The sequence below is a fragment of the Dysidea avara genome, chromosome 5 (genome assembly GCF_963678975.1).
Source record: "Dysidea avara chromosome 5, odDysAvar1.4, whole genome shotgun sequence".
NCBI lineage: Eukaryota > Metazoa > Porifera > Demospongiae > Dictyoceratida > Dysideidae > Dysidea > Dysidea avara.
In genome coordinates, this window is record NC_089276.1 from 18,773,381 (window position 1) to 18,795,567 (window position 22,187).

At 37.1% G+C, this 22,187-nt stretch overlaps 2 protein-coding genes across 2 annotated transcripts; one reads left to right on the forward strand and one right to left on the reverse strand.

Annotated features, from left to right (window-relative positions):
- Window positions 1-314: 314 nt before the first annotated feature.
- Window positions 315-3,275, reverse strand: LOC136255072 (aggrecan core protein-like). The gene is made up of 4 exons (XM_066047792.1): window positions 3,218-3,275; window positions 2,096-2,692; window positions 1,340-2,029; window positions 315-1,180 (listed from the first exon to the last, which is right to left on the reverse strand). The coding sequence occupies exons 1-4, from the start codon at window positions 3,273-3,275 to the stop codon at window positions 315-317; spliced, it is 2,211 nt and encodes a 736-aa protein (XP_065903864.1).
- A 2,494-nt stretch (window positions 3,276-5,769) lies between these two features.
- On the forward strand, window positions 5,770-11,425 carry LOC136255601 (adhesion G protein-coupled receptor E5-like). Its single transcript, XM_066048402.1, has 5 exons — window positions 5,770-5,848; window positions 5,899-6,025; window positions 11,019-11,060; window positions 11,108-11,215; window positions 11,267-11,425. Exons 1-5 carry the CDS (start codon window positions 5,775-5,777, stop codon window positions 11,345-11,347), a joined length of 432 nt encoding a protein of 143 aa, XP_065904474.1. The 5' UTR covers window positions 5,770-5,774; the 3' UTR covers window positions 11,348-11,425.
- The last annotated feature ends 10,762 nt before the right edge of the window (window positions 11,426-22,187 follow it).

Consider the following 22,187-nt stretch of genomic DNA (forward strand, 5'->3'; position numbering starts at 1 on the left):
CAGGATTAGACAGTAATTGTCAACTAAACAGAACAGTAAACTTCATGTAAGACAACCATGTAACAGCTTATGTGAATTATGAATTCTCCTATTAGGACAAGCACAGCTCAAGGTATGCAGGAGGATGTGCAGTGTGCTCCAGGAAACACACGTTTGTATGATCATGCTACAGTTTATGTATTTACTAGTACTGCTAGAGAACTTACATTATGTTCTATGAACCAGCAAGGAGTGTGTACTGGTCAATGTGATAATAATTGTGGTCAATCATTACTATCTCCAAGTGTGTCACCATTAACCAGTTCAGTGGCATCTTACAGTGTACCACCATCTTTTACCAGTATGGTGACATCTTCCAATGTGTCACCATCAACCAGTACAGTGACATCTTCTAGTATGCCACCATCAACCAGTACAGTGACATCTTCCAGAGTGTCACCATTAACCAGTACAGTGACATCTTCCAGAGTGTCAACATCAACCAGTACAGTGACACCTTCCAGTGTGTCATCATCAACCAGTACAGTGACATCTTCCAATGTGTCACCATCAACTAGTGCAGTGATATCTTCCGGTGTGTCACCATTAACCAGTACAGTGACATCTTCCAGAGTGTCAACATCAACCAGTACAGTGACACCTTCCAGTGTGTCATCATCAACCAGTACAGTGACATCTTCCAATGTGTCACCATCAACCAGTACAGTGACATCTTCCAGTGTGTCACCATTAACCAGTACAGCGACATCTTCCAGTGTGTCACCATCAACCAGTACAGTGACATCTTCCAGAGTGTCACCATTAACCAGTACAGTGACATCTTCCAGAGTGTCAACATCAACGAGTATAGTGACACCTTCCAGTGTGTCATCATCAACCAGTACAGTGACATCTTCCAGTGTGTCACCATCAACCAGTACAGTGATATCTTCCAGTATGTCATCATCAACCAGTACAGTGACACCTTCCAGTATGTCACCATCAACGAGTACAGTGACACCTTCCAGTGTGTCATCATCAACCAGTACAGTGACATCTTCCAGTGTGTCACCATCAACCAGTACAGTGATATCTTCCAGTATGTCATCATCAACCAGTACAGTGACACCTTCCAGTATGTCACCATCAACCAGTACAGTGACATCTTCCAATGTGTCATCATCAACCAGTACAGTGACATCTTCCAGAGTGTCATCATCAACCAGTACAGTGACATCTTCCAATATGTCACCATCAACCAGTACAGTGACATCTTCCAATGTGTCACCATCAACCAGTACAGTGACATCTTCCAGAGTGTCATCATCAACCAGTACAGTGACATCTTCCAGTGTGTCACCATCAACCAGTACAGCGACATCTTCCAGTGTGTCACCATCAACCAGTACAGCGACATCTTCCAGTGTGTCACCATCAACCAGTACAGCGATATCTTCCAGTGTGTCACCATCAACCAGTACAGCGACATCTTCCAGTATGTCATCATCAACCAGTACAGCAACATCTTCCAGTGTGTCACCATCAACCAGTACAGTGACATCTTCCAGTGTGTCACCATCAACTAGTACAGTGACGTCTTCTAGTATGTCATCATCAACCAGTACAGTGACATCTTCCAGTATATCACCATCAACTAGTACAGTGACATCTTCCAGTGTGTCACCATCAACCAGTACAGTGACATCTTCCAGTGTGTCACCATCAACCAGTACAGTGATATCTTCCAGTGTGTCACCATCAACCAGTACAGTGACATCTTCCAATGTGTCATCATCAACCAGTACAGTGACATCTTCCAGTGTGTCACCATCAACCAGTACAGTGACATCTTCCAGTATATCACCATCAACTAGTACAGTGACATCTTCCAGTGTGTCACCATCAACCAGTACAGTGACATCTTCCAGTGTGTCACCATCAACCAGTACAGTGACATCTTCCAATGTGTCATCATCAACCAGTACAGCGACATCTTCCAATGTGTCACCATCAACCAGTACAGTGACATCTTCCAGTGTGTCACCATCAACTAGTACAGTGACATCTTCCAGTGTGTCACCATCAACCAGTACAGTGACATCTTCCAGTGTGTCACCATCAACCAGTACAGTGACATCTTCCAGTGTGTCACCATCAACCAGTACAGTGATATCTTCCAGTATGTCATCATCAACCAGTGCAGTGACATCTTCCAGTGTGTCACTATCAACCAGTACAGTGATATCTTCCAGTATGTCATCATCAACCAGTACAGTGACATCTTCCAGTGTGTCACCATCAACCAGTACAGTGACATCTTCCAGTGTGTCACCATCAACCAGTACAGTGACATCTTCCAGTGTGTCATCATCAACCAGTATACTGACATCTTCCAGTGTGTCACCATCAACCAGTATAGTGACATCTTCCAGTGTGTCACCATCAACCGGAACAGTGATATCTTCCAGTATGTCATCATCAACCAGTACAGTGACATCTTCCAGTGTGTCATCATCAACCAGTACAGTGACATCTTCCAGTGTGTCATCATCAACCAGTACAGTGACATCTTCCAGTGTGTCATCATCAACCAGTGCAGTGACATTTTCCAGTGTGTTACCATCAACCAGTACAGTGACATTTTCCAGTGTGTTACCATCAACCAGTGCAGTGACATTTTCCAGTGTGTTACCATCAACCAGTACAGTACCACCTAATAATACTACAGATCAACCTAGTGATTTAGGTAAATAAGACTAAATGTTATGTAGCTATGTATATGTACAATAATAATAACAGTATTCAATTGCCTTTCACTCTATGGTGAAGAACACGTAATGGCTTTAAATTACAGTGTATAGTATTTTCATTAGAGTACTGCACAACAAATACTGCTAGTGACATGACAATGATCAACAGTACTAGGAGAATACTATGCAATAGTACTCTTGGTAAGTTGGTTTCTCTTAACATATCAGTTATAGATGAATTTTTAGAATTTGAATTTGTGACACAAATGTGCAGTAGGACTGTGTCTGATGAAAAGCAGCCACAATGGCTCCCTCAACTGCCTGTATACTGTGCTGAGAATGGACTAACAGTATCAGAACATCTTTTTATAATAGTGAGTAACACAGCATAGTTCACACACAAATACTTGACTGTATTTATTCCGTCTATGTTATGATGTTGGAACTAATAGTGCAAAAATTCTACCTTGGCTAAAACAAAAACAGACCATAGCCCCTAATATAATAGTGAATAACATTAGAGTCATTTATAGACTTGAGGTTCATTTTGTCTCGTTATAGAGAGTTTTAAAAATAGTTGTTCCAATACTGAATAAAGACGGGGTCAGAATAGGTAGTATTGGAACACTATTTTTGCTGTGTAAGTGATTTGGAAATTACTATAATTGTATCAAATGCTCTAGGCTATGACGAATACTTCTAATGTTACCAAACAAACTGAAGAATTGATCTCATATTTACAAACCTCAGACATTACTGCTGGTGATCTCATTGTATTATCAAGTATGCTAACAGAAATTGTACAAGGCTGCAGATCTGGATCTAGCCAGGTTTATTAATGTATAACATACACTCAGCACATTCAAAGATACATAACTAGTATACTTAACTCCTGTAGGGTTTTAATTACTTTATGCATTTTTCTACATCTTAACCAATTTTACTGCTTTCAACTGTAATTATGCAAACACTTTCGGTATGAATAGTTAATAATACCTCATATGATAGCCCATAATATACATTTACTTAACTGTTTGTGTAGACTTGTATATTGTTAGAACTTCTTGTCTGACTGTATAGACATTTGAAATATTGTCACTCTTATTGGAGAGCAGTACTGAAATAGACAAACTTGATGAGGTACTAGCTGATGCATATTATGATGCAAATTTAGCTGAAACTTTTATATTTCAGGAACAACAGCTATTGTTTGTATACAACTTGTTTACGTCATCAGACTCATATGCCTTCAACTGCTATGACAAAGATGCCACACTTCATACAAACAGTAAGCCATAGGGAAATGACACTAGTACTCATTTAAGTATCATTGGTATTTCAGACATACGTTTAATAGTGTTGAGACTTGATTTAAGTGATTCACTAAAGAACTTCAATTCAAAATTATCACATGATGATCTCGCATCATTTGAACTTCCTGAAAGTGTGTTGGTGGCTGCCAAAAATGAAGGAGAATCAGAGTGTACGTTTGTTGTGAACAGTGTTACAGTGCCATGTAATGTTCATTATACTGTGTAGTCATAGCTGTCTCTTATCTGTTCAATGGGCTTGAAAGTATTTTATCATCAAGACCACTTTCTGGAAGTAACAGGTGAATAAGTTTGTTACCGTATCTTATGCTGATGTGTCTTTTATTTAATGCTCAAAATGCTATGCAGGATATATGATGTGGGATCACCTATAGTATCACTAGCCACTTCTTGTCCATTCCAAAGCTGTGCAGATGCCATAAAACAAGATGGTGTACAATTTGCTATCAAACATAACAGAAAAGTATGATCTATTTACTAATTTTTATTTAGTGAAATGTTAATCATGTGATATTTTAGATTAGCAAAGATAGCAGTGCCATATGTGCCTTTTGGAACTTCAGCATGTAAGGGAGTACATAGTGCTGATAGATACTGATGTATAAAACGATACATAGTGAAAGAGAGTATGAACCATTCTGGTCTACTGAAGGCTGTAGAGTGGTAAACCAAACTTCTGAACGCACACAATGTGTCTGCTACCACCTCACTCATTTTTGTATACTTTTTGATTCTAGAGGAGGAGCATCTAGTCAAGTAAGAAAAAGCTATAGTAGTCATGTACATAAAAGGATGTCCAAACAATGTTTAGGCTGCCATAGTTGTAATATTGTGACAGGAGCACAACAGGGCATAACCTTGTATTGCATTTCAAACATACATTACTTTTATCTAATACAGTTGAGTTCAGAAAATGAGACTGCTTTGCGTTTGATTACATACATTGGAGTAGGATTCTCACTGCTGGCATTGATCTTAACTTTGATATCTTTTGTCATACTACGGTATCTAAAAAGTTAAAACCGACTGAGTACAGTTTCAATCCTTGTTTTTAACTAGGTCACAGTGGAATCTACGTACATTTGTACATATCAACTTGTGTTGTACTTTGTTTATTGCTCAGTTAATATTTGTGACAGCAATCAACAAGACATCTAATGATGTGAGACATACGTACTGTACTTAATAGGGACTGATTCCTGCATCATGTAATTTTGTTGTTTCAGAAAATTTGTGCCACAATAGCCATTCTACTCCACTACTTCTTTCTTACTACATTCATGTGGATGTTGATGGAGGGAGTAGTGTTGTATATTGTATTGGTGAAAGTGTTTACACAAGTCGACTGGAAGTACTACACAGGATTTGTACTATTATGTTATGGTAAGATACAGTACATATTCATCCACCAGATGACATGTACACATGTACAGGTGGTCCATTACTGTACATGATATTGTGTGTTCCTTTGGGACTGGCTAGAAGAGATGAGTGGAGTTATGGGAGTGACAATCTGTAAGCACTCATGCAGTAATTTTCTCCAGGAGTAACATTTTTGCATTCATGTATAGCTGTTGGCTGACCTACAAGGACAATTTCATTTGGGCCTTCATTGTTCCTGTTCTTGCACTTATAATCGTAAGGAAAATGATTAACAATAAACTGATGCAACACAACTGTTCAATCTGCACAGATAAATGTTGGATTTCTCATTATGGCTATCCATATAATGAGGAGACATCAAACTGAAGCTACTGTTACAGAGAAAACACGGAAAGAGAGAGCATGGTTAGTGTTTAGAGGCCTCAAGATTAGCACTCATGTGCAAATGTGTTCAGGTATTGGTTTAGAGGTAGCATGTCATTGATCATCGTCATGGGAATTAACTGGATATTTGGAGTGTTATTGCTTCACAAGTACTTACTACCACTGATATATCTGTTTGCAATCAGCACAGCTGTACAAGTAAGATCATTGCAAAGCGTAAGAAAGGGTATGATTATAACATTAATAAATGAACTTTTAGTAAAGGTTCAAGCCTTATCAACCATAAACCTCTTCTGATGGCTTTTACATAAAATTTATTCATATAATCTCCTCTCTTAATATACAAAACTGCTATATCTTCACTTCCAAGTGATTGATTGTGCCCATATCCTTGTACATGTGTGTATATAGTCCATGAAATGCTTTACAGAAGCAATCAACTGGAAGTAAGTATATCAAAGGTAAATCGTATTGTGTGTGGAAAAGTGTTGTACACAGCTACAGTATGAGTGTGGTTCATTTTAAAATGCATCCTACCCTTTCCCCTACACTTGTAACCAATGAATTCTTTTGGTACACATGCATGATTATTATTGATTACTGCATGTGCTAACCTCAAAAAGAGTATGGGGCACAACATTACAAGTGTCAGGGAGGGGGTGTAGTTATCTAGAACCATTATGATAGCTGCTTTCTATTTCAATATTTGTTATCTAAGTATTCATACGTAAAGGAAAATTATATCTGAAGAGGGATCATAGAAATAAAAAGCAATGAAACAAGGGAGATCATCTACACCTGCAGCTATACTAGTGGACATTTTAATTCCTGCTTTAGTTTGTATACAGAGTATAACCATGACGAAAATAGGGATTACATGTCCCACTAGCTTAGCTGCAGGTGTACCTTGTTTCATTGCTTTCCATTTCCTACTCAGATATAAAATTTCTAATTTTCCTTACACTTGTTTGTTAACTTTTTTTGTAACATAAATAATGACTGGTGTAGCAGATCAAGGGAAAGAATGGCAATGGCCAGACGTATTATAAAATTCAAGTAAGCAAGTTGATGAGGGACCGACTACAAAACAAATTTACTGGAAAGCAATGTGGCTATACCTTCAGCTTTGTTCCACCTGTTAAACAGCATTTCAAATAAAAAGCAATTATATGAGAAGTGTCTCTGCAATCAATCCAACCACTATTGAAATCACAACTAAACATGTGCCCCAATTATCAAACCGAGAAGTGAAGTGGCCATTCTGTTTTGTTTTCAATTCGCAGTGTTGGGAGTAATGCATTACTTATGTAACGCGTTACATAATATTATTACTTTTGTGGTAACAAAGTAATATAACGAAATACGCTATAAAAACAGGTAATATAATGCAAGCTACTTTACTTACAAATGTAACGCGTTACCTAAATAATATAGTTACTGTAACGAGTCTAATATTATGTAATATTATTACTACAAGTAACGAAGTTACTAATCTCGTTAGTTATCCTCTGAGTAACGCCTAACCACAATGAAGTAACGAGGCCTACTGAATGAAGCTTATTCACCAGCTTCTTACTTATAACCAAAATTTGCATATTGTCCAACAACGCAATCATGTCACGTGATAAGGTGGTAGTTTCACACGTGACAGCTTAAGGCTGTGGACACAAAGTAATATAATATGTAATATTATTACAGTTACTTTATTTTATGGGTAACTGTAACTAAATAGTTCAGTTGCAAGTAATATGTAATATGTAACTAGTTACTTTTACAAAGTAACTTTCCCAACACTGTCAATTTGCTATGTTCTACTCATTCAGTATACAGCACTACAAGGAAAAAACAGTATGAGTAGTTCCTCTGAAATCAATCCAGTCACTAACAGAAATTGCAGATGATTTTTGTAACAATCAGCAACACTGAAGCATTACTATGAATCAAAACCTATGCGGCATTGGAGAAAGAAATGGGACACAAAGGAGGACAAAGGTAAGTCCATGATCCATGCACTGTAACTGCTGCAGTTGGCAAAAAGGTACATCGTGAGCCAAAGCAACATCAAGAAATTAAACTGATGGCATTAACCATAGCAGAGTTATGCTTGGCTGAAGGAATCAGTAATCAAGTCAGTTAGTAGAAATCCAACTAAACAGGAAAATTTTAAATTCCACAAAAACTTGTTGGGTTTGGGGCCAGAACTTTTTGGTGTTGGTTATGCCTAACCAAAATACAAAGGAAAGGTGAGGCTGGTTATTTTTGGGTGATATTTTGGCCAAAAAAGCCTTTAACAGTATGACAGTACTACTATACTGTATGATATGGTTACATACTACATATGTTACTTGTAATACGTGTAGCTTATTGCCATAGAAATCTGTGTTCAATAAGTAATGTAATCATACTTCATTGCTGAGTCTGGACTGCCAACACACTGCATGCCTCCATAAAGTTTAAGTTTGGTTGTACAGTTGGCAATGATTACTTACTTTAAAGGAATAGCTGCTACTTCATGCGTAACAAATAACTGTATCACATAACCTAGACCATGTAGTTACTAGGCATTCCCACACTGAATCTAATAGCTATCACATACTAATATGATGAAATGTTATGACAGCTATGTCCTTAATTGTTGCCGTGGGCATCTCTCACAAAGTTTTAATGGCAGTACACATTAAGTTGTGGCATTGTTACCACCCACATGGTTTCAATGCATCTATATAAACATGTTCCATCATTGAGAGTTCAAAGAGACCACAATGTTGCAGTGTGTATGTGATACATCTCTTTAGCCTGTGTTCTGGTTAGGTAAAGACTTACAATAACAATGCATTTTTGTAACTGTCAGTACTATAGATCTATACTTGACTTTAGATGACAAGTGACACAACTGTGGGGCTGCAGTGTAATTGTAATTGCTTACAGTTTTCCAAGAACTTACATACATGCAAAAATCCCAGGGGTGGTTTTTTGTGTGTTTGGGAGGGAGGGGGAAAGTCTTTAGAAACCAGTTTTAAACATGAGTAACACTTGAAGTATATACCATGATCTCAAACTGTGGCCAGTCTCATATAAACACCTAGTTGCATAGTTACATAGTTACCAGGGTAGAAAACATCATAACCACAATAAATTTCAGGTTCAAGTATTCATAGTTTTAATAGTTCAGTGTGACAATAGAAGCCTTAACTTTGGATGGATGATAGCACAAACTAAATGTCTAAACGCCAGGCCACATACTGTCCAATTCAAGGCAATACAGTGACTATACTTTTAATAAAATTAATAGTTTTACAATGCAATTATACCATCCCAGCCATTACCATTTGATGCCTTACTTGAAGTGCAAAACATACCTTAAACATTAAAGTCCAATTAGAAATTATAAGCACCTCTGAAAAGTGTCTGAAGCTGACAGCATTTATAGGCCCCTCACCTGCTGCACAATGAGCATACTAGTCTATTATGTCACCTAGCTACTAAAGTTTAGAAACATTGTGCAAACGCACCATGATGCATGAAGTCTGGTTGTCAAACTGCTGAACTGAAACTTACTTAGCTACTAGTAATCGCTATTCCCCTGAATATTTGTTTGCACGGTGTTTCTAAACTTTAGTAGCTAGTCAACGTAATAGACGTATGTATGTTCATTGTGTAGCAGGCAAGTGGCCTATAAATGTAGTCAGCTTCAGACACATTTTCAGCAGTACTTATAATTTCTATTTGGATTAAACATTGTGTGATACACCATGATGGGGAAAAAGTGGATTGGCCATGCAAGACTACTTGCAGAGGTAGGCTACCTAGTATAAGTATTGAATATTGTGATGTGTATTAAATTCCAAGAAGAGTTGGATCCTCGTGGGTCCCCAGGTCCTTGATCCCCGGGTCCACTGTTTTTATATAATCATTACCAACTATTTAATACTTAAAAATGAAAGACTGCTCTATTAGAGAGTTTTAAAATTACTTTGTCATGAATCACAAATAGTTGTACTGTACTGAGAGCTAATTGATGTGTGCAGACAGCTTTATTGATCAACCAGTAGCTTATCTAACTAATGAAACCCATACAAGTGCAAATTATATTCATATGGTTATAAGTGTCATTTAGTCTGGACTATGTTGCCACTATTATCTTAAACAAGATTCATAGTTGCAATGAATTCATTATCCCACATGGTACTGCTAATAAGTGAAGAATTGTTTGATCTCCCTGTTTTTTTCTGTCATTGATAAGTGAACCCCAGGACTTTTCAAAACTGGTTTATCCTGTTTATCAAGTAATGAGGAGGGAGCCTTACCAGTGACTTGTTGTACTGCTTGTACTAGACGTCTGACTGACTGCTAATAAGTGCTGTAACAAAAATAAATCTAAAAATGGGTGACTGCTTTATTAGAGTAACTCAAAATAATTGTGCTCATATCAACAACAGTTATATACTTACAATCACTTTTTATTGCTTTGATGTATTGAGTGGTTAGATGGCTGTTCATCTTGCTAATGAAATCCCTACAATTGTAAACTATATTCACACCACTACTGGCAACACGTCTGACTTCTATAATGTGATTCATTATCAAAGGAAGTTTAATAGTCCCTATGGTGTATATAGCACTGTGCTAAGTGTTTCTGCTTAAAAGTATTCTTGAAATACTCTGTATAGTACCAAAATCCATAATGACTGTATTCACTGACTCTAATAGAGCATTCACAAAATTTGCAAAATTGTTGTGTTATGAATATTATTATTTGTTGCTCATGTAGCCCCACCTATAGTGATGGGGACTAAACTTTGCTTATTTAACTACCTTTAAGTGTATTGTAACCATCATAGTTATTATCTATACACACATGCGCACTCCATTAGTCTGAGGAAGTCTGTACAGTGTTAAAAAAAAACTTTTATTTCAGACTAAAGATAAAGATAGAGAGGTAGTTAATCCCAGTATCCATAGTGAGAGGTAAACTTTAGTGGCATATACACAGAAAGGTCTTTAAATGAGACTATATGTGCATGTGTATGAACTTGAGTAAATTAAGTGTTACTATAAAAAACTAAGAAAAACTGCATGCACTATAGGCCAAAAATGTTGACTACATAATGCTCTGAAAAAGTGTGATGTTTCATGCATCAAACTTTACATACATATATGTTTATACATCAGTTAAATATTGTTTCTGTAGGGTGTTTGGATATTCCTGCTACTTGTTATTGGCTCTAAGCAAGTAAGTGTATTATCAGAGGCTCGTATGTTAGTATATAAACTAATCAGGTCAGAGACGATTACAGAAAGTGGTTACGTACTGTACGTATGAAACTATTCAAGTTGAAAACTTCCAGTACTTCATCCTACACCTTTCATCACAACTCCAATGAAAAAGTATTTACTACAACAGTAATCTCAGTGTGGTAAATGTGTGCTCTTGTTTAGATTTCAGGAAGCAATGGAAATTATAAAAAGTCAAATGCTAGTGCAAAAAATAATATGTATCAAATGAATGACATGTCTTAAATGTGTATTATACTGCAAGTCCAAAATGATGGTGTACCCTCAATATCAATGACTACAATCATTCATTGCTTTATTCTGTATGGAAATTTATATTGTAAAGTTACTATGTAAATGGATGTTGTGCACTATAACTGCAAGAAGTAGATCAGTTTTTAGTTTTTATAAGAGGGTTGAGATGGATTTTTTTTGATTGTCTTATGTTTATGTTATGCCTATCATGCTGCATGCCTTTAACTGGGTTAGCTAGAACACACAAAGTATACTAAAGAGCATCATTGTACCTGAAACTTTCCAAGCATTTTTTCACTTGTATTATTCCCAGCATTTTGGCCAAAGATGCAAGATTTTCTAGAACTGTTATAGTTTTCTATACTGAGACAAGGAATTAACAACAGTGTGTTTTAGTACAGAAATCACAACATTTTGAAATTTGTACAGTACAGTATTTAGAGTATCCAATTTGAGTACCTGATAATTTTGATTTGCTAGTTGCACGTGTCCCACAATTTTCAACCCAATTCTTGTTGCAACTAAATATTTTAATTTAAATAATTATGGTCGGACATTTAGGGTTGTGTGATGTAGATCTGTAGCTCTTTAAAAGATTATTGTAGAACAGCTTGAAGTAATTGGATTGAACAGTGATAGTCAACTTTAGACATACAGCTATAGATTCAGCATGTGCTGTGCAGTATATTAGACTTTCTAACTGGTTTAATTAAGTTAATTAGTTTAAGTATGCGACTGAGCCTGCTAAAATAGGGCATGTGGGCACATGATTTTTGGCTACGTTTTCAAACGTACATCACTCATAACTTTTTATACCATAATGCTATGGCTATGCAGTTTTCAGCTCTTGGTAAGCGTTCAATTGGCTTTATGATGCAAGTTACAGAATGCAGATAGTCTCTTCCAGCACTGAGGTATGACCTGTTGTGTAACAGAGTGTAGTTTGTGCCCACATGCCCTGTTTTCGCAGGCCCGGTCACGAATATTAATTTTGACAAAAAGTAAGATCTACATGTACTTGGTTCAATGGTAGTATGTTAGTGCTTGTGAGTGGAACATACTGTAGCCTGAAGATGTGGAAAGTACAGACATCATGATCAACTCTATTGAGGATGCAAATAAACTGGTTTGATAATGGTAATTTGTGCCAATGCAGGCTCACAAGCAGCTGCCTTTTTTTCTAGAAATTAATATTAATATAACACATAGGCAATGAAAAGATGGAAAGGGAAGGGAGAATGCCTAATCTCTTCTTAGAATTACTAAGAGGGGTTGAAATTATACTTTTGGTGTGAGACTTGACCTAAAAGCTGCTAAAAATCGAAATACTCTAATAGAACCTCCATCATAATTTTTTTTTCAAGAAGTTGCCGGTGTGCTTTTTTGACCTGTGCACTGCTATCTTACCATTGCTCCAAACATCCTAATCACTTTCTGAGAACAACTTCTGCCAAATGGTTAATATTATAGTGGGTATTTTCAGTTGTTGCTACAAACTTGATGTTTGGGTTGACATGCTTAGGTAAAACAGTTCATTTCTTAGCATGTATACAGTTAACAAGGCTGTAGTGTCTGAGAACTGTTTGTTTTTGCTTCATCAGTATATACCAAAGTTCCATGCTGCATTTATCTGAATCTAGCATCAATTGAAGCTAATAAAATTTAATGTCATACAGGGTTTGTACTCCCAAAGTCCTTGAAGCTCAGCTTTATGAGCTCAAATGATACCACAGCATTTACACTGTCATGTTATAAGGGGGTTAGTTGTGGCCAAAAACTAGTTTTTTATGTAAGTGACTTTGGACTCTGGTTGTAAAAAATTAATATGGTGATGGGGCCATATAGATGAAAAAGTCAGATTGAAATAGCAACAGAACAGTCTGTGGCTATATATACTACAAGGTTGAGTTATTTTTGTGTGTATTTTAAATCTCTACAATGACCTTAACATTCAATCCTGTGTATTGTCTTTGACAATCCACTATTATGTATTGCCTTATAATCCAATAAAACTTAACAGTGTAGTTCTGTATTTGCTTACAACTGAACTCATCCATCTTGTAACCACAATCTTTCAGTACAATAGAGTATTTGGTTAAAAATAGCTTCCAGATTAAATCTTGTGATAGCTATATTCCAAAAAGTTCCAGAGGAAGCATCACCCCAGATCCCCCTAGCTGGAAAATTCTATGTATGCGTACTGTACACACTGCATGGTGAGTGTATACTTGTCCTTTCAAGCCCTCTCTTCATTGTTACTGTTTGTATGTCATAATTTGAGCCATGAGACTGTAAAGTACACTAGCCATATCTTAAGCCAAGCAATACACTAAATTTAGCGATCTTGTATACTGACGAATTTACCATATAAATTTAATTAATCCATGAATTGATGTAATCAATTAGAAAAAAATCAAAACTCTAAAATTGCTAAATTTAATGTACCGCTAAATTAAGATATTTCAAACACAAAATTAATGGCGAGTATTGATCATGCATAGCTGATATTCATATCCTTCCCCTTCCTGTTCTTTATGCAAGGAATATAATTTCAGTTACTGGCTGTGCCCTTTATATGACAGCTAGTATTACAACTGTTCTGGAAATAATGGTGTTATTTCATCATTATTGCACTTAGGCGACTCACAATGCCTTACAAGCATTTTGAATCACTTAAACAAAATGGCATCATTTTTCAGTCAAAAATATTACCAAATTTTGATACTGAATAGGCTAAATTTTTCTGTGGGGACATGCTCCCAGACCCCCCTAGATAGAGCATGTTGAGTGTGCTTTGCACACTATAGCTAGTTGTATTAACCAGTTGTTGCTTTTGTTAGCCAACCCAGGGCCGCCCACAGGGGGGGGGGGGGGGGGGGGGCAACTGGGGAATTTTGCCCCGGGCCCCAGCCTGAAAGGGGCCCCAGGAAGCCCCATGAAGGGCCCCCTGAATACCTGTTTAAAAGATCGATATACTCTAATAGAGCAGTCAGATCTAAATACTCTAATAGAGCAGTCACAGTATTCTTCAGAGGAGCAGTGTAGCAAGCTTATAGATAAGGAGATATGGTTGGTGATGGGTAGTTTTTGTCATTGCCAGCAGGTTGTGACCTTTTTTTTTTTTTTTTTTTTGGTCTTCACCTTACAACTTGGGTCAAGGGCCCCACTTTAACTCTTTGCCCTGGGCCCCTTAATTTCTCTGGGCGGCCCTGAGCCAACCAACCATTATGTTAGCACCCCCCCTTCTGAAATCCTAGATCCGCCCCTGATTGCTACTAGAGTATCTCAATTATTATCTATAAGTAGAGTATTAAATGTGCCTTGTAGATTTCTAGTTTGGGAATCCTAAACTATTGACTGTGTAGCACTAACAGAAGTTTCTAACTGCAATGGGTAAAGGCACCTGAAAACTAGTATCCCACTTATACAGCAAAATACTGATATGATACCAATACTCAGTACTGCCAATACAATATTAATTTCAATAATGATTACTGATATCTCTATTCTATGCTCATATTATTAACTAAAGAATTTTCAAAACAACATGGAAATGTACATTGATTAATTTCTACATATTTTGGTGGTTGTCTGCTGTTTATAAATGTAGCGATTGGTAAGTTATGAGCCACTGAAGTTGACGATATCTAGTGATAAAGTTGTCTGGTGCCAAAGTATGGAACAGGTGTTTGTTCTATGTTTAAATTGAATGAATAAACATTGGAATTGCTTTCCTGCAAACTTGACTGCAGTCGCAAGGCTAGTAGCTAAATGATGTATTGTACAGTCACCATTTTACACCTATAATTGATACCTGACAAGCGCCTTTTGGGGTTCCAACAACTCTGTGCCTTGCTTTCCATTTATAGCCATACTGAGGAATTAAATTTACCATATCAATGCATTATTTAAATCTCATAAAATAATTTAAAGTGTTTACACTACTGTAAGAGGAATTGGTCACCCAGAGATACCAGCATGATAGAATCACCATTAAATAAAACCACACCATGTAAAGATCTAGCTATAGACCTATAAAGATTGAGCATAGCAACTATGCTGGCACCAGAGTTAACGTGTTTTCGTCTGAACAAGTGCCCCAGCTATCAATTACTGACTCGAAAGTGAAGTGGCCATTACGCTTCACTTTCAGCTATATGCTCAGCCCATTACACAGCACTACAAACAAAGTACAGTAGGAGAAGCACCTCTGCAATCATCTGTTTCACCTTATTGTTAGCTAGGTTAAGTAATCATTAAAAAGTCTCCAGTTCCTGTAGGTTAGGTAATCCAGAGGCTGCAGCACATGTTACTGTCAGACCTTCAGTGCTGGTCACTGTAAAGTGCTAATAATAAAATACAGACAATTCATGCGCCACAACTATCAATTACTGAAAGTGGCCATTACGCTTCATTTCAGCTATGTTCAGCCCATTTCAGTGCACTAAAAATGACGAACAGTAGGAGAAGCACCTCTGCAATCAATCCAGTTACCATGGAAAATATGGACAATTTCCATTTACAAATGTAGGGAAGCCGTCGCACTACCGCGAATTGACACCTTGGGCTGTCAGCAAAAAGAAGTGGGAGAAAAATAAGTATGCGTGCATTGTACATAACTTACTGCAGTATACCAAAAGCACGTCTCAGGACGAAGTGATGTCAAACAATGAAAATCAAGCCCGTAGCCTTAGCCGTTATCGGGTTATGCTTCATCAGGAAACTAGTCAGTAAAAAAATCCCAAATTTTTATTTTAAAATTTTCGTAATTTATTAGAAACATTTAGGGTTGTACTGAAGGCACTTTTGGGGCTTGGTCATACCAATACTGCCAAGACACCAGAAGGTATAATTGTAAAGCTGGTTTTTGGGTAATATTCTTTGGGCAGAAAAACCCTAACCTCTATGATCCTTAATATACAGTACTACCATACTGTATGATAGGGACAGGGCCGCCCAGAGAAATTAAGGGGCCCAGGGCAAAGAGTTAAAGTGGGGCCCTTGACCCAAGTTGTAAGGTGAAGACCAAAAAAAAAAAAAAAAAAAAGGTCACAACCTGCTGGCAATGACAATAACTACCCATCACCAACCATATTTCCTTATCTATAAGCTTGCTACACTGCTCCTCTGAAGAATACTGTGACTGCTCTATTAGAGTATTTAGATCTGACTGCTCTATTAGAGTATATCGATCTTTTAAACAGGTATTCAGGGGGCCCTTCATGGGGCCTCCTGGGGCTCCTTTCAGGCTGGGGCCCGGGGCAAAATGCCCCAGTTGCCCCCCCCTGTGGGCGGCCCTGGATAGGGATATGCACTTTGTCATGCTTACACATCTGGTACTATGCTATTCTGTCATCAACACACACACACACACACACACACACACACACACACACACACACACACACACACACACACACACACACACACACACACACACACACACACACACACACACACACACACACACACACACACACACACACACACACACACACACACACATCACAGACACATACCCACACTTACATCTTTGAAAAATTCCTTGATCATATAAGCACAATGATGCATTTCAGAATAGTAATGTTCACTAAATAAAGCACACCATAAATTATGAAGTATTATATAGTGCAGTTCTATGTGCAAGAACCACAATTCTTTTTATTGATTCAGCATTATCTACAGTGTCTAAAAAATAGGTTACCAAAGTTTCAGCTTATTATAGTGAGTAGTTTTGAAACTATAATGCTAGAGAGTAGGAAGAATAAACAAATAGATTTGTATACTGAAATCAAACTACAAGCAATTATACAAGTATAAGAAAAAATTGGGAATTTTAAATTAGATTAGGGACAATGTATATTGCTGCAATAAAAAGTACTGAAACAAGCTGGATCGGAGTAGTACGTAATGTCCAAATACTGTAAAACAATAAGAAGTGAATATCCCTACTGTGCAGTGTAGCTTGTTTCAGTACTTTTTGTTTACATCTACCACATCTTAAATAGACACACACCTTTGGGGCTACAGGAACAAAACAATGATATTTGAATGTCACATGAGCAGGCAAATAAGATGGTCATACATTCCATAGTCAGTCTTATCCATTGAGGTCTGTTGAAGGTGATGAGTGAGTTGGTTTTGTAAGAACATGTGTAATCCTGGTGTCCTCACATGACAAACCTGTATAGAGGGTAGTGTATATGACTATTTGGTTACATTATTATAGTGTGGTAGTGTGTGAAGCCAAGTGGATGTTAGAGCACAGCCTGCATGATAATAACAAGGTTGCAGGTTTGATGCATCATAGTACCCAGTTGGTGTTGCTATAGTTTAATTGAGCAAGAAACTTCACACTCATTGTTCCAGTCAGCTATATAGTGGGAATCTGGTGCCCTGGGGAAGCAAATGTCCAACCATCTGTGTGAATTGTAGAAATTCATGTTCGATTTACTGAACAGCAATAGCTGTGATTCGCATGGTTGCTTTGTGTGTGTGTGTGTGTGTGTGTGTGTGTGTGTGTGTGTGTGTGTGTGTGTGTGTGTGTGTGTGTGTGTATGTGTGTAAAACATCACTTGGTGATGTGGCTAATGCATCATCCCTGCCTCTAACTGTGTGGTGAAGGGATTCCTTAGTGTCCTCAGCGTATAGGCCTTGCAAATCAACAAACAACATTATGTACATTCAAGCGTTGCTTTGGTTCTGCACAAGAATTTGGACTAGGTTGGTGACCCAGTCCTTGTTAGATAGACTCCACGAGAGCTGGGGGATTGTTGGGCAGGTAGTAAAGAGGCTCTTGTGATTATGTTTGTGTGTGTGTGTGTGTGTGTGTGTGTGTGTGTGTGTGTGTGTGTGTGTGTGTGTGTGTGTGTGTGTGTGTGTGTGTGTGTTATGATGTAGATTTAGCTGAGAATTTTATTTTACAGGAACAACAAATATTGTTTGTATACAACTTGTTTACGTCATCAGACTTATATGCCTTCAAATGCTATGACAAAGATGCCACACTTGATACAAGCAGTAAGCCATAGGGAAATGACACTCATTTAGGTATCATTGGTATTTCAGACATACGTTTAATAGTGTTGAGACTTGATTTAAGTAATTCACTAAAGAACTTCAATTCAAAATTATCACATAATAATTTCACATCATTTGAACTTCCTGAAAGTGTGTTGGTGGCTGCCAAAAATGAAGGAGAATCAGAGTGTACGTTTGTTGTGAACAGTGTGACAGTGCCATGTAATGTTCATTATACTGTGTAGTCATAGCTGTCTCTTATCTGTTCAATGGGCTTGAAAGTATTTTATCATCAAGACCACTTTCTGGAAGTAACAGGTGAATAATTTTGTTACTGTAGCTTATGCTTATGTGTCTTTTATTTAATGCTCATAACATGCTATGCAGGATATATGATGTGGGATTGCCTATAGTATCACTAGTCACTTCTTGTCCATTCCAAAGCTGTGCAGATGTCATAAAACAAGATGGTGTACAATTTTTTATAACAGAAAAGTATGATCTATTTACTAATTTTTATTTAGTGAAATGTTAATCATGTGATATTTTAGATTAGCAAAGATAGCAGTGCCACATGTGCCTTTTGGAACTTCAGCATGTAAGGGAGTACATAGTGCTGATAGATACTGATGTATAAAACCATGCATAGTGAAAGAGAGTATGAACCATTCTGGTCTACTGAAGGCTGTAGAGTGGTAAACCAAACTTCTGAACGAACACAATGTGTCTGCTACCACCTCACTCATTTTTGTATACTTTTTGATTCTAGAGGAGGAGCATCTAGTCAAGTAAGAAAAAGCTATAGTAATATATATATGGATGTGCAAACATTGTTTCAGCTGCCATAGTTGTAATATTGTGATAGGAGCACAACAGGACATAACCTTGCATTCAAACTTCTTTTGTCTAATACAGTTGCGTTCAGAAAATGAGACCGCCTTGCATCTGATTACATACATTGGAGTAGGGTTCTTACTGCTGGCATTGATCTTAACTTTGATATCTTTTGTTATACTACGGTATCTAAAAAGCAAAAACTGAGTGCAGTTTCAATCCTTGTTTTTTACTAGGTCACAATGGAGCCTACATACATTTGTACATATCAACTTGTGTTGTACTTTGTTTATTGCTCAGTTAATATTTGTAACAGCAGTTAACAAGACATCTAATGATGTGAGACATACTTAATAGGGAATGATTCCTGCATCATGTAATTTTGTTGGTTCAGATTGTTTGTGCCACAATAGCCATTCTACTCCACTACTTCTTCCTTACTACATTCATGTGGATGTTGATGGAAGGAGTAGTGTTGTATGTTGTATTGGTGAAAGTGTTTACACAAGTTGACTGGAAGTACTACACAGGATTTGTAGTATTATGTTACAGTAAGGTATGGTACACATCCATCCACTAGATGATGTGTATTTTGTACAGGTGGTCCATTACTGTACATGATATTGTTCCTTTGGGATTGGCTAGAAGAGATGAGTGGAGTTATGGAAATGACAATTTGTAAGCACTTGTGCAGTATTTTCTCTGGTAGTAACATTTGTTCACTTCAATTTTTGCATTCATGTATAGCTGTTAGTCCGGTAGAATACGTGGCTTTTTTGGCTGAACCTTGCAATATGGTCTATAGTTTATTTTATATTTCTCCATACTATGGACTACTCAAAACTACCTGCTGGACCTCCATCAGCATTGGGAAAATTGGGATATTAACTCAGGAAATTCTAGTATTTTGGTAATTCCATGCTAAATTATCAAAGAAATTAAAATGTTAACCCACTCTTTTCAAATTTCTTCAAAATAGGCACAAAGACAGTGCATCATGAGTCAAAGTCATATACCAAGTTTCATTTGATTCCTTTCGTTGCATTCTGTGTTATGCTTGTTTGCTTTGCTGGTATTTTATGGCGTTTGTGATTGTGCAATACTTCTAATATTTAACTATACAATGAAACCTGTCCAACTGGATCACTGTATAATAAGGTCATCTGATTTAAACTGACTATTGTAAGAGTCTCCTAATTGTGTCATTTGTGTACACAGTGACTTTAACATGTTTAATGCAACCACCTCCTTAATAAGGCAGGCCTGGCAGAGGTGACTGGAATGAACAAGTTCACTATTACTTTTATGCTGAGCAATTAAGTAAATTTATACTAGTTAAATTAATGTAATCTCATTAACTAAATGGTTTTAGATATAAGTAAATTGTCTAAATTCTGTTTTCAACACCAGCTTGACTTTCTGCCTTGAATAGAGCACATGTAAAGTAGTAAATGATGGGATCCATTCCAAAATAGCCAAGCTGCAGACAGAATAGCCAATTTGTACCACATATGTGTGTGTATACGACAGACTGTTGCTGACCCCAATATATGCTGTTGATAAATGCCGAAAGAGGAAATCATTAGTGGAGCAAATAGGTAGCAGCAGGAAAGACTTTTAAGTCTAATTTTGTTTGTGCAATATAATGCGATGGATGCTATTAAAGGTTGGATTTGTGTCTTCCACACGCAGTTCCCAATTGTATGGATAACTTTCTTTCTGAAATTTTTCTTCCTCCAATGCTCTATGTTATGGCTCACAGCTGACAAAATTTAACTTATTTCAAATCTAAATTAAGTTATGAATCATTATAGTGGTAATTTATGGTGTGTAGAATACTTTTCTTGCAAATTTGGTCACAAAATGACTGGTACGTTGAGCACTCTTATATCATTGAAAGTTCTCTCTTGCATGCCAAATTGTAAGGTTACCAAATTCTCATGCAAGAGGAGCAGCATTAAAATGTAGGAGAATAGCACACCTTAAAAACACACACACACGTATGTATGACTGTGTGCTACCTCTTAATCAATATTTTTTATGTACAGTAAATAGATCCTTTGTACTGAAGTTATGCCTGTTGTCACCCACTTCTGCTCAATCACTTCTGTCTGTACCTTTTGTTACTTTCACTGAAATGGCCATCAAATCATATTCTTTTATATATAGCTAGAGGCTCTCACAACACTATTCTTGACACCTTAAGACTCCACTATACTGTTCTTATTGGAAAGTTGTCCTGATCTTAGAGGCTTCAGAATAGTATCGTGAGATCCTCTAGCTATATATATATAAAATATAGCTAGAGGCTCTCACAATACTATTCTGAGACCCCACTATACTGTTTTTATTGGAAAGTTTTCCTGATCTCAGGCTTTATTGTATGTATGTTTATACAAATGGGACCTTAGACAAAATAATAATCTGGTTATCACGATGTTCACATTTCAGGGGTACAAGAGGCAGCTACTGTACTGCATGGATACCACATAAGATGCCCCAAATAAAGCATAACTTTCTTCCATTATTTGTTGAAAATAAGCCCCCTAAGTGAGCTAGATGATAGTGGAACAGGTGTGAAGAATCTAAACACCAGGCAGATATCAAGCACAGATGAAGAACGCACATATGCTATTCACTGTATAGTGAGTCTTTCTGACATACTCTGCAAGTACATATATAGCAAGTACTAGTTATTGAGCTTACATTTGATGATCTACATACTTGTACATTAACTTCTTTACATATAAAACTAAAATTATCATTAGCACCAATGTTATTTAACATTTTGTAATACTGCACCTGATAAATTGTTTGCACTTCATGGACTTTAGCTGGAGAAAGGGTGTATTAACTGAGCTTTTTCCACACCAGCAAAACCAAAAAGAGGCAAATCATTATCACCAAGACACTTGATTCTATCATAATGATTTAGACGCATTCAACAGGAAAAGGCCAGAATTAAATTTCCTACCAC

What these genes read in the sequence shown, in the direction of transcription:
- LOC136255601 (XM_066048402.1), top strand. Translation starts at nt 5,775, where the DNA reads ATGGCTATCCATATAATGAGGAGACATCAAACTGAAGCTACTGTTACA. An exon ending in CAATCAGCACAGCTGTACAA is followed by an intron (nt 6,026 to 11,018) that starts GTAAGATCATTG and finishes TTGTTTCTGTAG; the next exon opens with GGTGTTTGGATATTCCTGCT. An exon ending in TTGTTATTGGCTCTAAGCAA is followed by an intron (nt 11,061 to 11,107) that starts GTAAGTGTATTA and finishes TAAACTAATCAG; the next exon opens with GTCAGAGACGATTACAGAAA.
- LOC136255072 (XM_066047792.1), bottom strand. Translation starts at nt 3,275, where the DNA reads ATGAACCTCAAGTCTATAAATGACTCTAATGTTATTCACTATTATATT. An exon ending in TGTCACTGTACTGGTTGATG is followed by an intron (nt 2,030 to 2,095) that starts GTGACACACTGG and finishes TCACTGTACTAG; the next exon opens with TTGATGGTGACACACTGGAA. An exon ending in TGTCGCTGTACTGGTTGATG is followed by an intron (nt 1,181 to 1,339) that starts GTGACACACTGG and finishes ACACTCTGGAAG; the next exon opens with ATGTCACTGTACTGGTTGAT.